This window comes from Lissotriton helveticus, chromosome 4_1 (genome assembly GCF_964261635.1).
Source record: "Lissotriton helveticus chromosome 4_1, aLisHel1.1, whole genome shotgun sequence".
In the NCBI taxonomy this organism is placed as follows: Eukaryota; Metazoa; Chordata; class Amphibia; order Caudata; family Salamandridae; genus Lissotriton; species Lissotriton helveticus.
In genome coordinates this window covers 77193444-77206137 of record NC_136063.1, presented here as the reverse complement: position 1 = coordinate 77206137, position 12694 = coordinate 77193444, and the positions used below count along the sequence as shown (strand labels likewise).

Sequence of the window (12694 nt, the reverse complement as noted above, 5' to 3'; positions counted from 1 at the left end):
AGCAGGAGGTGGTTCTCAGTTACCCAGTTTTGAGTATTTGTCAGGGTAGAATTGAGTGATGTGAAGTCTTCAGAAGAGGTGATTTTTTAGGTACAGTTGCATGTCATCCGCATACATGTGAAAAAGAGTGCTTGTGGAATTTAGTGCATTTGCTAATGGTAACATGAATATGTTAAAGAGTATGGGAGATAATGCAGACCCTTTTGGGACTCCCATGGAGACTGGAGAGGGCTGGGATAAGGATTGATTCACCTTGACTCTTTGGGATCTGTTGTGAAGGAATGACGAGAACCATTGCAATACCAATCAGGAAAGGCCCATCCGGTGCTCAAGAATGGATAGAAGGATGTTGTGATTAACAGTGTAAACGCAGAAGAAAGGTCAAGGAGTATTAAGAGGCAAGATTTGTTTTGGTCTAGCAGTTTTGGAATATCAGTCACAATGTAAGTGAGCGTTGATTCCGTGCTGTGACTGCTCTGAAAAACCGATTGATGTAGATCCAGGAGATGGAAATTGTGAGCGTAGAGTTGTGATTGCACTGAGTTTTCTAGGATTTTAGCCAGAATGGGGATGTTGGAGATCGGACAAGAGTTGTTGAGATAAGTTCTGTCTGAATTCGTTTTTTTTAGAATGGGTGTAACCTGAGCTGCTTTTAGGCATTTGGGGATCATGCCTTGTGACAATGATGCCTCTCAGGGTGCGCCAGAGGACCCACAATCTCATAGACTGGCAGAAGAGCCTTCTTAGATTCAAGGTCAGTACTGGTGAGTTTTGTTTTCTCCGTAAAGAAAGCAGACAGTTTGTTGCATGAAGGACGGCCATCTCCTTGGACAAGGTGGTTGGGTGCCTTCATCGATTGTTGTTTAACAATTTCAAAATGTTGTTTGGAGCAATTTGATGCTTGATCTGCAGTAATTGGCCTTAGCACGCTTGATTTTTTTTATGATAGGAACTCCTTACCGATCTAAGAACTTTCAAATGATCCGAGGAAGGTATGGATCTTCAGGCTCATTCTGCTGCTCCTAAGTTGCGGTGTTCCAAGTTTGGGTTGTTGTTGAACCAAGGTTTGGAGATTTTGGAAGAGGCATTTTTCTGTTGTAGTGGTGCTATTGAATCCATGATACTAGACATAGTAGAGTTATAGACGTCAGTGAGTTCAAGAACATCTGTCATGTCGACTTGGGTAGACAAGGCGAGTTTACGGTGGGTTGCTAGATCTTCTGTGTTGATATTCCTGAGGTCCCTTTTCTATTGCAAAATTTTCTTCAGTTGATCCATCCTCAGGGCCACATACCTGTTAATAAGGAAGAAGATGATTTAATGGTCATCCAGAGTGATGGTGTTTTTTCTTGATATGATGTGGTCGAGAATTTCTCCTTTATTATGAGTTGGCTGGTCATCGAATTGGGTCCTCTTGTGATCCAATAACAATGATTTTAGGCTGGTTACCACTTGGTCATTAGGGTTAGACTAGTAAAGGTTGAAATCACCAAGGAAGATTTGAAACACTGAGGAGCCGTCATTGCAAGAGATGATTTCAATTATTTGTTCAATGAAGGTGAGAGGGTGGTAGAATGTATGAAGTTTGCAAATCAGGAGGTGGTTATTTGAAATGTTGAGGCTAAGGTATTCACAGGAGGATGGTGTGGTAGTCTCTGTGTGGGAAACCGAGAGTGTGTTCCGGTGTATACAAGCTAGTCCAACACCCCGTTTCTTAGATCTATCAAGACGGATTATATCATAACTAGGAGGAATTAGGATGTCTACGATAGGGGTGGAAGCGGGATTTAGCCATGTTTTCGTGAGGATGATGATATCTAGCTCGTTATTTTGGATGAGGTCAAAGATATCGGAGGCATGGTTACTGGCTGATCTGCAGTTGAGTATTACACATCTCAGGTGTGTGTGAGGTATGGGTCTGCATGATGTTCACTCTCTTGAGGATGTCACTATTTACAACTCTGAGATTATGTGAGGGTTCTCTGTGTGGGTTGGCATCAATGCCTTGAATTTGACCCAGAGTCTTGATATTGTCTAGGGTATGAGAGTATGAGGAGTAGATAGATCCTCAATATCATTGGTTAGAAGATTGGCCTTCATTCTTCTAGGGTGGGATGGGGCGTTAGGGAGGGGTAAGGTTTTAGAGATAGGGTGCGAGGCGTGCTGATCAAGGTAAGGGAATGCACTAGCGGGCATGGGCAGCTTTCCTAAGGAAGTGAGAGAACTGATCCGGGAAAATGCTCAATTCAGAGGGCTTTCAGTTCATGAAGTACATATGAGAGAAGGCTGAATTGGAGAGTTATCTCTCCAAACGCGTAGTCAGGTCCGAGTGTTGGTAAAAGAGTAGAGGTTAAGTGGTGAGATCCCGTGTACGAGAGGTGCCTCGAGTAATGTCTGGATGGTCTGGGGCAGTGGTGCAATGTTCCGAGGGAGAGAGTGAGTCGTTAATGTCTTGCGGAGTCCCTGTTCGCTTGGATGGGTTGTCTGGTGAAATTGAGGGGGGTGAAGGGACAATTGTATTGTGTGTAGGAGGTGGTCACAAAGAGGTTTAGTGGGTTGGGATGATTAGAGGCCAAGGAAGGCAGTTGCCTGTACCCAACAGAGGATGACTCGGACAGTGGGATCATGGGAGGGAGATCACCTGCAGCGATAAAAGGCGGTAGCGCTTGAGGGAACATCCTGTCTTGGGAATCGCTGTATAACTGACTTGAAGTCGGCGAGGTGGGTGCAACAGTAAGCCTGAAAGCCATCTGAGTCGAAGGTCGATTAGAGTGATATGTTTTGTTTGTTTTGATATTCAACATATACAATTATTGTTTGTCGTTAACAAAAAATGGCAATAAAAATAATTTAAAAAAAAGAACATATACAAAATTCTCTACAAGTGTTTATAGCTCGCATAATGTTTTCAGTCGAAGGGTCAGCCAATGATCCACTATTTATAGATGTGGCCATGTTTCTGACCCTACCTGTATGTCATTAAGCATATAAGCAGTTTGTGGTGCATTGGAGTGATATGTTTTGTTTGTTTTGATATTGAAAATATACAATGATTGGTTGTCATTAAAAAGAAATGGCAATAAAAATAATTAAAAAAAAAGAACATATACAAAATTTTCTACAAGTGTTTATAGCTGGCTTAATGTTTGCAGTCGAAGGGTCAGCCAATGATCCATTATTTATAGATATGGCCATGTTTCTCACCTTAGCAGTACGTCAGTAAGCATATTAGCAGTTTGCGGTGCAGTAATTCTCTATTTTAAGCATTGTGCATCACAGCAAAGCACACACAAAAAACACAGTTGAAAGTTCGAAAATATAGGAAATTATATGGGAGCAGCATAGATTACTTATTTAACATTTTATTTAACATATCAGGGTGTACATACACTTGCTACACTAAATCAGCCTTTACCGAGGATGAATCCTCTCATGTCGGAACAGACCTATGCTTCGAGTGAAACTTTTACCACATTCTTTCCATTTTTATGGTTTGTCCCTTGAATGGATAATTTGAGGTCTTAACAGTGTGCTGTTCAGATTGAAGCATTTCCCATATTCTGTTTGCCGCTAAAGTTTGTCATTAGTATGAATATTCTGATGTCTCAACAGGTTACACTTTAGAGAGAAGCTTATAAAACAGTTTTACACTGAAAGCGTTTCTCACCAGTATGGGTTCCTTGATGCGCCACCAGGCAGCGCTTCTCACAGAGGAATTTTCCACATTCTGAGTAGAGGTAGGGTCTCTCACCAGTGTGAATTCCCTGATGCTCCTCTAGGTGCAGCTTCCAAATGACGCTTTTTTCGCTTCTGCGCACCAATACGGTTTCTATTCAGTATGAATGCTGTGAAGGCTCAACAGATTCATCTTGAAAGTAAAGCTTTTCCCACACTTTGTACACGGAATGAAATGAAATGAAATTGGGTTTTTTAAAGCGCGTTACTACCCGGAGGCCTAGTAGCGCTGAAAGGAAAGGGTTTCTCACCAGTGTGGATTCTCTGATGCACCTCTAGGTTGCACTTCTCACTGGAGCTTTTTCTGCATTCTGCGCAGAGGTAGGTTTTCTCACCAGTGTGGATTCTCTGATGTCTGAACAGTGTGCTTGTATGAGAGACGCGTTTTCCACATTCTGTGCACCAATACGGTTTAGTTTGAATTCTCTGATGTTACGACAGTCTTCTCTTTAAAGTGAAGCTTTTTCCACACTCTGTACAAGAAAAGGGTTATTCGCCAGTATGGATTCTCTGATGCACCACTAACTTTTGTTTCTTACTGAAGTTTTTTCCACACTCTGTACAACTAAAGGGTTTCTCACTACTATGGGTTCTCTGATGCACCACTAGGTTGTGCTTGTGACTGAAGTTTTTTCCACATTCTCCACAGTGGAAAGGTTTCTCGCCAGTATGGATTCTCTGATGCACCACTAGGTTGTGCTTGTGACTGAAGTTTTTTCCACATTCTCCACAGTGGAAAGGTTTCTCGCCAGTATGGATTCTCTGATGCACCACTAGGTTGTGCTTGTGACTGAAGTTTTTTCCACATTCTCCGCAGTGGAAGGGTTTCTCGCCAGTATGGATTCTCTGATGCCCCACTAGCTTTTGTTTCTCACTGAAGTTTTTTCCACATTCTCCGCAGTGGAAGGGTATCTCGCCAGTATGGATTCTCTGATGCACCACTAGCTTGTGTTTCTCACTGAAGTTTTTTCCACACTCTGTACAACAAAAGGGTTTCTCACCACTATGGGTTCTCTGATGCTCCACTAGGCTGGGCTTCTGACTGAAGTTTTTTCCACATTCTCCGCAATGGTAGGGTTTCTCGCCAGTATGGATTCTGTGATGCACCACTAACTTTTGTTTCTTACTGAAGTTTTTTCCACATTCTCCGCAGTGGAAGGGTTTCTCGTCAGTATGGATTCTCTGATGCTCCACTAGGTTGGGCTTCTGACTGAAGTTTTTTCCACATTCTCCGCAATGGAAGGGTTTCTCACCAGTATGGATTCTGTGATGCACCACTAACTTTTGTTTCTTACTGAAGTTTTTTCCACACTCTGTACAACAAAAGGGTTTCTCGCCACTATGGGTTCTCTGATGCACCACTAGGCTGCGATTCCGACTGAATTGTTTTCCACATTCTCCACAGTGGAACGGTTTCTCACCAGTATGGATTCTCTGATGCACCACTAGGTTGTGCTTCTCACTGAAGTTTTTTCCACACTCTGTACAACAAAAGGGTTTCTCGCCACTATGTGTTCTCTGATGCACCACTAGGGTGCGCTTCTGATTGAAGTTTTTTCCACATTCTCCGCAGTGGAAAGGTTTCTCGCCAGTGTGAATTCTCTGATGCACCACTAGCATGCGCTTCTGTCTGAAGTTATTTCCACATTCTCCACAGTGGAAAGGTTTCTCGCCAGTATGGATTCTCTGATGCACCACTAGCTTGTGCCTCTCACTGAAGTTTTCTCCACATTCTCCACAGTGGAAAGGTTTCTCACCAGTGTGGATTCTCTGATGCCCCACTAGCTTTTGTTTCTCACTGACGTTTTTCCACATTCTCTGCAGCGGTAGGGTTTCTCAGCAGTGTGGAATCTTTGGTGCTTTAACATACAGTACCTAAGGCTGAAACTTTTCCCCCATTCTGTACACTGGAAAGGTTTCTCAATAGAGTGGATTCTCAGATGCACTTCTAGGCTGTGTTTTTAACTGAAGTTTTTTCCACATTCTGTACACTGATAGGGTTTCTGACTGGGATCGATTCTCTGAAGCTTCACCAGCGTGGACATATTGGTTAAGCTTTTTCCACCTGCTGTACAGTGTTAGGGTTTCTCATTAGTATAGGTTAACTGATGTCTCAACAGCATGCTCTTCCGACTGAAGCCTTTTCCACAGTCCATACAATGATAAGGTTTCTCACCAGTATAGTCTCTCTGATGTACCAAAAGGATTGTTTTTGAACAGAAGCTTTTCTCATATTCTGTACAATGATAAGGGTTTTCACCAGTATGGACTCTCTGATGCACCAAAAGGTTTATTTTTCAAAGAAATCATTTCACACATTCTGTACAATTATACGTTTTTTCACCAGAATGGACTCTATGATAAATCAACAAATTGTGTTTTGCTATGACATTTTTTCCACATTCTGGTCAAGAATAGGGTTTCTCACCAGTATGGACTCTCTGGTGAATCAACAAACTGTCTCTCTGTGAAGTTTTTTCCACATTTGGTACAACTGTAGGGTTTCTCACAAGTATGGACTCTGGTGTGTCAACATCTTCTTTGGTTCAGTGAAGCTTTCCCACAATTTGTACACTGGTGTGACCTATCCTCATATTTAACTATTTGATGGCTAACCAGCAAAGTTCCCTCAGTACAAGTTTGTGATATTCTGTATACAGGTAGAGCTCTCCCCTGAAAGCATTCCCTGATAATTCAACAGAAAGTTCAGCAAGTCAAGCTTTACTCGTACGTCTTACACTGGTATGGTGTCTCTTGAGAATATTCTGATGTTTGAACTGATTTTACATTAGATTGAAGAAAATTACACACTTTGTACACTTGTGTGGATCAGCCTCATTATGGATCATCTGATGCAAGTACAGATGTGAGCTCTGAGTGAAGCTTCTCTCAGGCGTACACTAATATGATTTCTCGTCAGAACTGAACATCTATTATACATACATATAGAAAACAATTACCAAATCCTTTTCACTTTATGTAATGATACTGGTTATCCCTCGGTTGGATCTTCACAGTAGCACTAATGATGAGCTCGGTATGAAGCTTTATCTCACACTAGGTCAGTGTTTCTCCTCGAAATAAACTGCACAATGTGTACACAGGCCCGGGCTTCAAGTGGATCTTTGCTTGGACTCTGCACATAGATACAATTCTTCTTCTTGTGATGCAGTGCAGGACTTTTCTGGTGCTGAAGTGCTGCAGGTCCTTTTGATTCTGTGAACGAGAAACACATTTTTATACCTTTACAAATGAAAGGAAGTAGCTGCCGTTCAGCCAAGTGGCTATAAAACGATGAAGCAGGATGAGAAAGAGTAATTTTGAGTGGGGAGGCACAGAAGAAGGAAGGCATTGGTGGCTGCCCTAGAGAGATTAACTCTGGAGTCACAGAGAATAAATGTGCATTATAGTTTCTCAAATTTAATTAGTGAACTAGTTTGTCCATGCACCACTGCCAATTATAAAGCCCAGTTTTGAGATACAGCCTCACTCTCTGTATGTGTTACTCTACCAGTCTCAGTCTCTCAAAGATTTTTTTCCCTCTGTATGTTTTTTTGGCTATGATTCTCTCTCTCTCTCTCGGTCGGTCTCTTTTGTGACAATTATCTCAGTGACTAATCCTCTTGTTGCCAAGCAAGTACTTTAGAGAATCAGGGATGTGTCTTCTGGTGGCAAGTGACAAGAGAAGACAACAGTCAGTCAGTAATCCTCTTGGCTTCTTGCAGTCTTTGAGCGCCTCTGAGCTCCTTGCAGCCTCAGTGCTCCTCTGAGCTCCCTGCAGCCTCAGTGCTCCTCTGAGCTCCCTGCAGCCTCAGTGCTCCTCTGAGCTCCCTACAGCCTCAGTGCTCCTCTGAGCTCCCTGCAGCCTCTAAAGGGCACTGAGGCTGTGAAATGAAATGACCTTTGTGTTAAAATAATTACAGCATGACTTGTATGGCAAGGCTTGCATTATATATATATATATGTATGAATATATTGCAACAAAAACACATCTTTTACAAGGCATTCATGGCAGTATGGGACAACAATCAACATAAACATTGAGGCAGAAAAGTGACAAGTGTGTTTAATTATGAAGCAACCATGTGAAAACTTAAAAGACCAGAAGGAGAATTTTTCTGTTTGAGAGTTGCAAGGGTCGCTGCACTAAGATGAGAGGCCCACACCACATTAACATACTCTTCCCCATTCCCTTCTCTGCCCTCCACTTCAAAGTCATTCATCATGACCTCGTACACTGACACTAAAGTTATACAGCATGGGTGTTGTTGCCTTCACGCTGCAGCACAAATTAGACTAAATCCCGCAGTCTTGGCATGAAATAGATCTATATGTTTGTTTTAAAAAACCTCTTTTCTCAGAATGTATGGCAACACCTTCTCCCCAACATCTGAACATTGACACTCCCTCAACACCTCTGACACTGTCATCATTCATCTTGTTCCATCCCAATACATTCCATTTCATCATTGGGGCTGTGCTGCTGTCACACAACCGCTGACCTGAGCAATCTCATGAGCCTGAGCCGCTATCACACAACCGCTGACCTGAGCATTCTCATGAGCTTGTGCCGCTATCACACAACAGCTGACCTGTGCAATCTCATGAGCCTGTGCCGCTATCACACACCAGCTGACCTGTGCAATCTCATGAGTCTGTGCCGCTATCACACACCAGCTGACCTGTGCAATCTCATGAGCCTGTGCTGCTATCACACAACCGCTGACATGAGCAATCTCATGAGCCTGTGCCACTATCACACACCAGCTGACCTGTGCAATCTCAGGAGCCTGTGCCGCTATCACACACCAGCTGACCTGTGCAATCTCATGAGCCTGTGCCGCTATCACACACCAGCTGACCTGTGCAATCTCATGAGCCTGTGCTGCTATCACATAACCGCTGACATGAGCAATCTCATGAGCCTGTGCCGCTATCACACTACCGCTGACATGAGCAATCTCATGAGCCTGTGCCGCTATCACACACCAGCTGACCTGTGCAATCTCATGAGCCTGTGCCGCTATCACACACCAGCTGACCTGTGCAATCTCATGAGCCTGTGCTGCTATCACACAACCGCTGAACTGCGCAATCTCATGAGCCTGTGCCGCTATCACACAACAGCTGACCTGTGCAATCTCATGAGCCTGTGCCGCTATCACACACCAGCTGACCTGTGCAATCTCATGAGCCTGTGCCGCTATCACACAACCGCTGACCTGTGCAATCTCATGAGCCTGTGCCACTATCACACAACCGCTGACCTGTGCAATCTCATGAGCCTGTGCTGCTATCCCACAACCGCTGACATGAGCAATCTCATGAGCCTGTGCCGCTATCACACAACCGCTGACCTGTGCAATCTCATGAGCATGTGCTGCTATCACACAACCGCTGACCTCAGCAATCTCAAGTGCCTGTGCTGGTATCACACAACCGCTGACCTGAGCAATCTCATGGCCTGTGTCGCTACTTTACACTTATCAGTCACAATGGAATTTATGTGTTGCGGATACTAAAATTGACATGGAAATGGATACTTACAATCATGTTCTTAACTTTAAAGGCAAAAGCACATATCAATTTCTCAACAATAACTGTAAAACCCCTAAGGGCGATCCATAGCAGCAAAGCTTTCCCTGTTCAGATTGCACATGCTTAGCCTTATCCATAAGAAGTGTTGCTTTTTGCAGATTGTTAGAACCAATATCCTTTGCGTGGTTTCCCCTGACTTTTTGCCTTCTGACCTGTTTTTTCCGACTTCGTTTTTGCTGGCTTTAGGAATCATGGCACTTTACTACTGATAACCAGCCCAGGAGCGGGGTGGGGTGTATTGCATTTAAAAAAAATAGGACATGTACTTTTACGTTTTTAATCTACTGATAGTAAAATACACTTAAATTCATTTTTCATTTCTGCAAGGCCTATTGCTCCTATAGTTTAACATTTGGATTGCCTTATTATAGTCTAATTTTCAATGGGGCGGATATGTGGAACCCAAATTTCATGTCCATGGACTTACAATTTAAAAGCACAACTGATGGTGAGTTGTTTTTTTGTAAATAACTTTATTTTATTGATTGTATCAATTAAAGCAGACAACGGTACATTAAATCAGGGGAGGACACCCACTGCCCCCCCAGAGCCCAGCAGGCATACTCAAGAACCAAAGCATATAGCCACAGCATGTACATTCGATATCCCATCAGCAAACATCCGGGACATAAGTGAGATACCTGCCCCCGGTCTATGAATGCCAATGGTGCTGTAGCCAACAACAAACGCATCTTCCCCCAAAACGCACCCGTCCAAACACCCCCCCCCCCCACCAGTCCACCCTAGCTAAACTCCTTCCCTCCCTGGAGCCTGGAACCGGTGTGCCATGAGCCATGTAGGAACAATGGATTACACATCCTGAGACCCTTCCCCAGGAGTCTGAGCTTCTGTGAGCCTAAGCAACTGCAGATATTTGGGGCAAGTCACTTCGTTATATTCTTGCACCAGCAATGAGATCATCGGTCGCCACACCTCGTGGGAGGATGCTGTTGAGGCCGTGAGGGTGGCTTGCAAGCGGTCCATGCCAATAGTGTACCATAACTTGTGCAACCACCCAGTATGCGAGGGCCGGGTGTTAGGTGCAGCTGTACATCATATCTTATCTCTCTGGGGCTCTAAGGCTATCCTCATTTGTTTCCCCCGTAGAGATCTAAGTGGAAACGTGAGTGCATTAGGTAAACCCAGGAGGGTATAGGCGGGGAAGTGGGGAATCTGTTTCAAAATAGGTGTCCACATCTGTAAAAACTGCCCCCAAAACCCCTGCACCTCCCTACACCCCCAAGGTATGTGTGTCAAGGTGCCTGTTTCTCCACAACTCCTCCAACATTCAGAGCTACGGTCGGGATAGATTTGATGCAGTCGAGCCAGTGTCAAATGCTAATAAGTGGCCACCTTGACCGCCGCTTCCCTACTCCCCACGTTCCCTGCTGTTTGGTGATCCCTGTAATAGATCTGTTGTCATTCCTTTAGCGAGAGACTACGTCCTAGTTCTGCATCCCAGCGGCGCTGACCCGCTGACTTATCTTTTTGTGCAGGGGGAAGCAACAGTGGGAGAGGTGTGGCGCCGCGGCCAGGGCGACTGACGCTGGAATCTGGGGACCACGGTTCGATCCCCGGCTCCGGCGGCAGGTTAGCCCAGCACCATGTGACTCTGGGCAATAGCTCGCTTAATCTTCCCGACGGCCCCCAGCGCCTAGAGACCCTTACGGGTGATTGTGCGCTTTACAAATGTGGACTTTACTTTACTTTAACATAGGGTACAATTCAGTGATCATTTTATGATCGGAGTGCTTGGAGAGGAGCCATTTCTCAAAGGTCGTAAGTTTACCGCTAACCCAGGGGCGCACATCTGAATGGAGCAGCCAGTGACGGAGCTGAAAATATTGAAACCGTTTGAGGTCCTTAATATCATACCATTCAGGCAAATTCAAGTAGGAGCTGAAGCCCTGAAGATCAAAAAGGTGGCAAGGCGATATACGCCACTGAGGAAAAGCTTGCATGTCAGTGCCCGGAGGACTTTCAGTGTTGTCAAAAAGATGAGTAAGAGGCGAGGGGAAGGACGTGAGATTCCTCTGCACAGCGACCGAGTCCCATACCCTCATCACTGATCAGGTAATCGGAGATCTCTTCATGTACGAGGGACGGTCAGTTGATTTAAAAAAAGGAACCTTCCACAAAAGGAGGCAGGCCGTGGCCCTATCCTGAAAGAGCCACCTTTTTTCGGATTCTGGTCTAAACCGTTCTACTAAGTAACTAAGCTAGGCAGCCTTGTAGTATGTCATAAGATGGGGAATCCCTAGACCGCACTCATCTGGAGAGTGAGAGGCCAAGTCATGATGGAGCGTCAGTCGTTTCCCGGCCCAGATAAAGTGTTGGATCTCAGACTGTAACACGCGTATGTAGCGTAGAGGGGGTGTTACTGGTATCATCTGGAAGACATACAGTATTTTAGGCAGTATGGACATTTTACTGCAGCTACCCTACCCAACAGTGACAAAGGGTGCGTTCTCCATCGTCGCAAGGTGGCAGTCACCTGAAGGGTGAGATTAGTGTAGTTACGAGTAAGTGTGGAGCCAGTAGACGGAGTTAGTGTGATCCCCAGGTATGGGATTTCGCCCTGGGTCCTCAATCCCCTTAATCTCCTGCAAGGCATCCACCGGGGCGCCCTCGTGGAGGCCCAGGGGCAAATGCATAGGTTTTTCCCACATTGACCTTGAATCATGATACCCTGCTAAATTCTCCAAGCTCTCCTAGAAAAGCTGGAACAGACCGCCGGGGAGAGGTGAGCGTTGCCAAAATGTCATTAGCGTATAAACTGACTGTGTGCTGTTCCCCCTGAAGGGGATGCCAGATATTTGAGGGTTGTCTCGGATACGCTGCGCTAAAGGTTTGACATATAGTGCAAAAAGTAGGGGGGAAAGGGGACACCACTGCCATGTGCCCCGCCGAATATCAAAAGGTTTGGAGCAAAGTCTGTTGACCCGTATCGTTGCCCTAGGTTTGTCGTAGTAGCTCGTCACCCATGCACGGAAGCGTTCTCCCACACCGAAGTGGGCCAGTGTTTTATCTAGGAACCCCCAGTCCACCCGATCGAATGCTTTCCCAGCATCGATCGAGAGCAACAGGGCATCCAGGCCCATATAGTGGGCTTTATCTATTAGATGCATGATTCTCTTGGTGTTATCGCTACTTTGCCTGTTAGGGATAAAGCCCGATTGGTCAGGCTCGACTATACCTGGAAGGCACGGGCCTATCCTAGCTGCTAAAACACCTGTAAATAACTTCAAATCGAGATTGAGGAGGGAGATCGGCCTGTACGCTGCGCATTGGGTGGGATCTTTCCGGGGTTTGGGAATAAGAACAACGTCTGCTTCCAACATCTCTGCCGGAATCGACCATG

General features: G+C 45.0%; 1 protein-coding gene across 1 annotated transcript in view; it reads right to left on the bottom strand.

The window, feature by feature from the left end:
• Positions 1-3114: 3114 nt before the first annotated feature.
• LOC144828355 (uncharacterized) overlaps positions 3115-12694 on the bottom strand; it is a 58728-nt gene continuing 49148 nt past the window's right edge. Inside the window, exon 2 of the mRNA XM_078686471.1 lies at positions 3115-6951. Coding sequence (XP_078542597.1) covers positions 4225-5550 — 1326 coding nt within the window. The 5' untranslated portion in view covers positions 5551-6951 and the 3' untranslated portion in view covers positions 3115-4224. The remainder of the gene's footprint in view (positions 6952-12694) is intronic.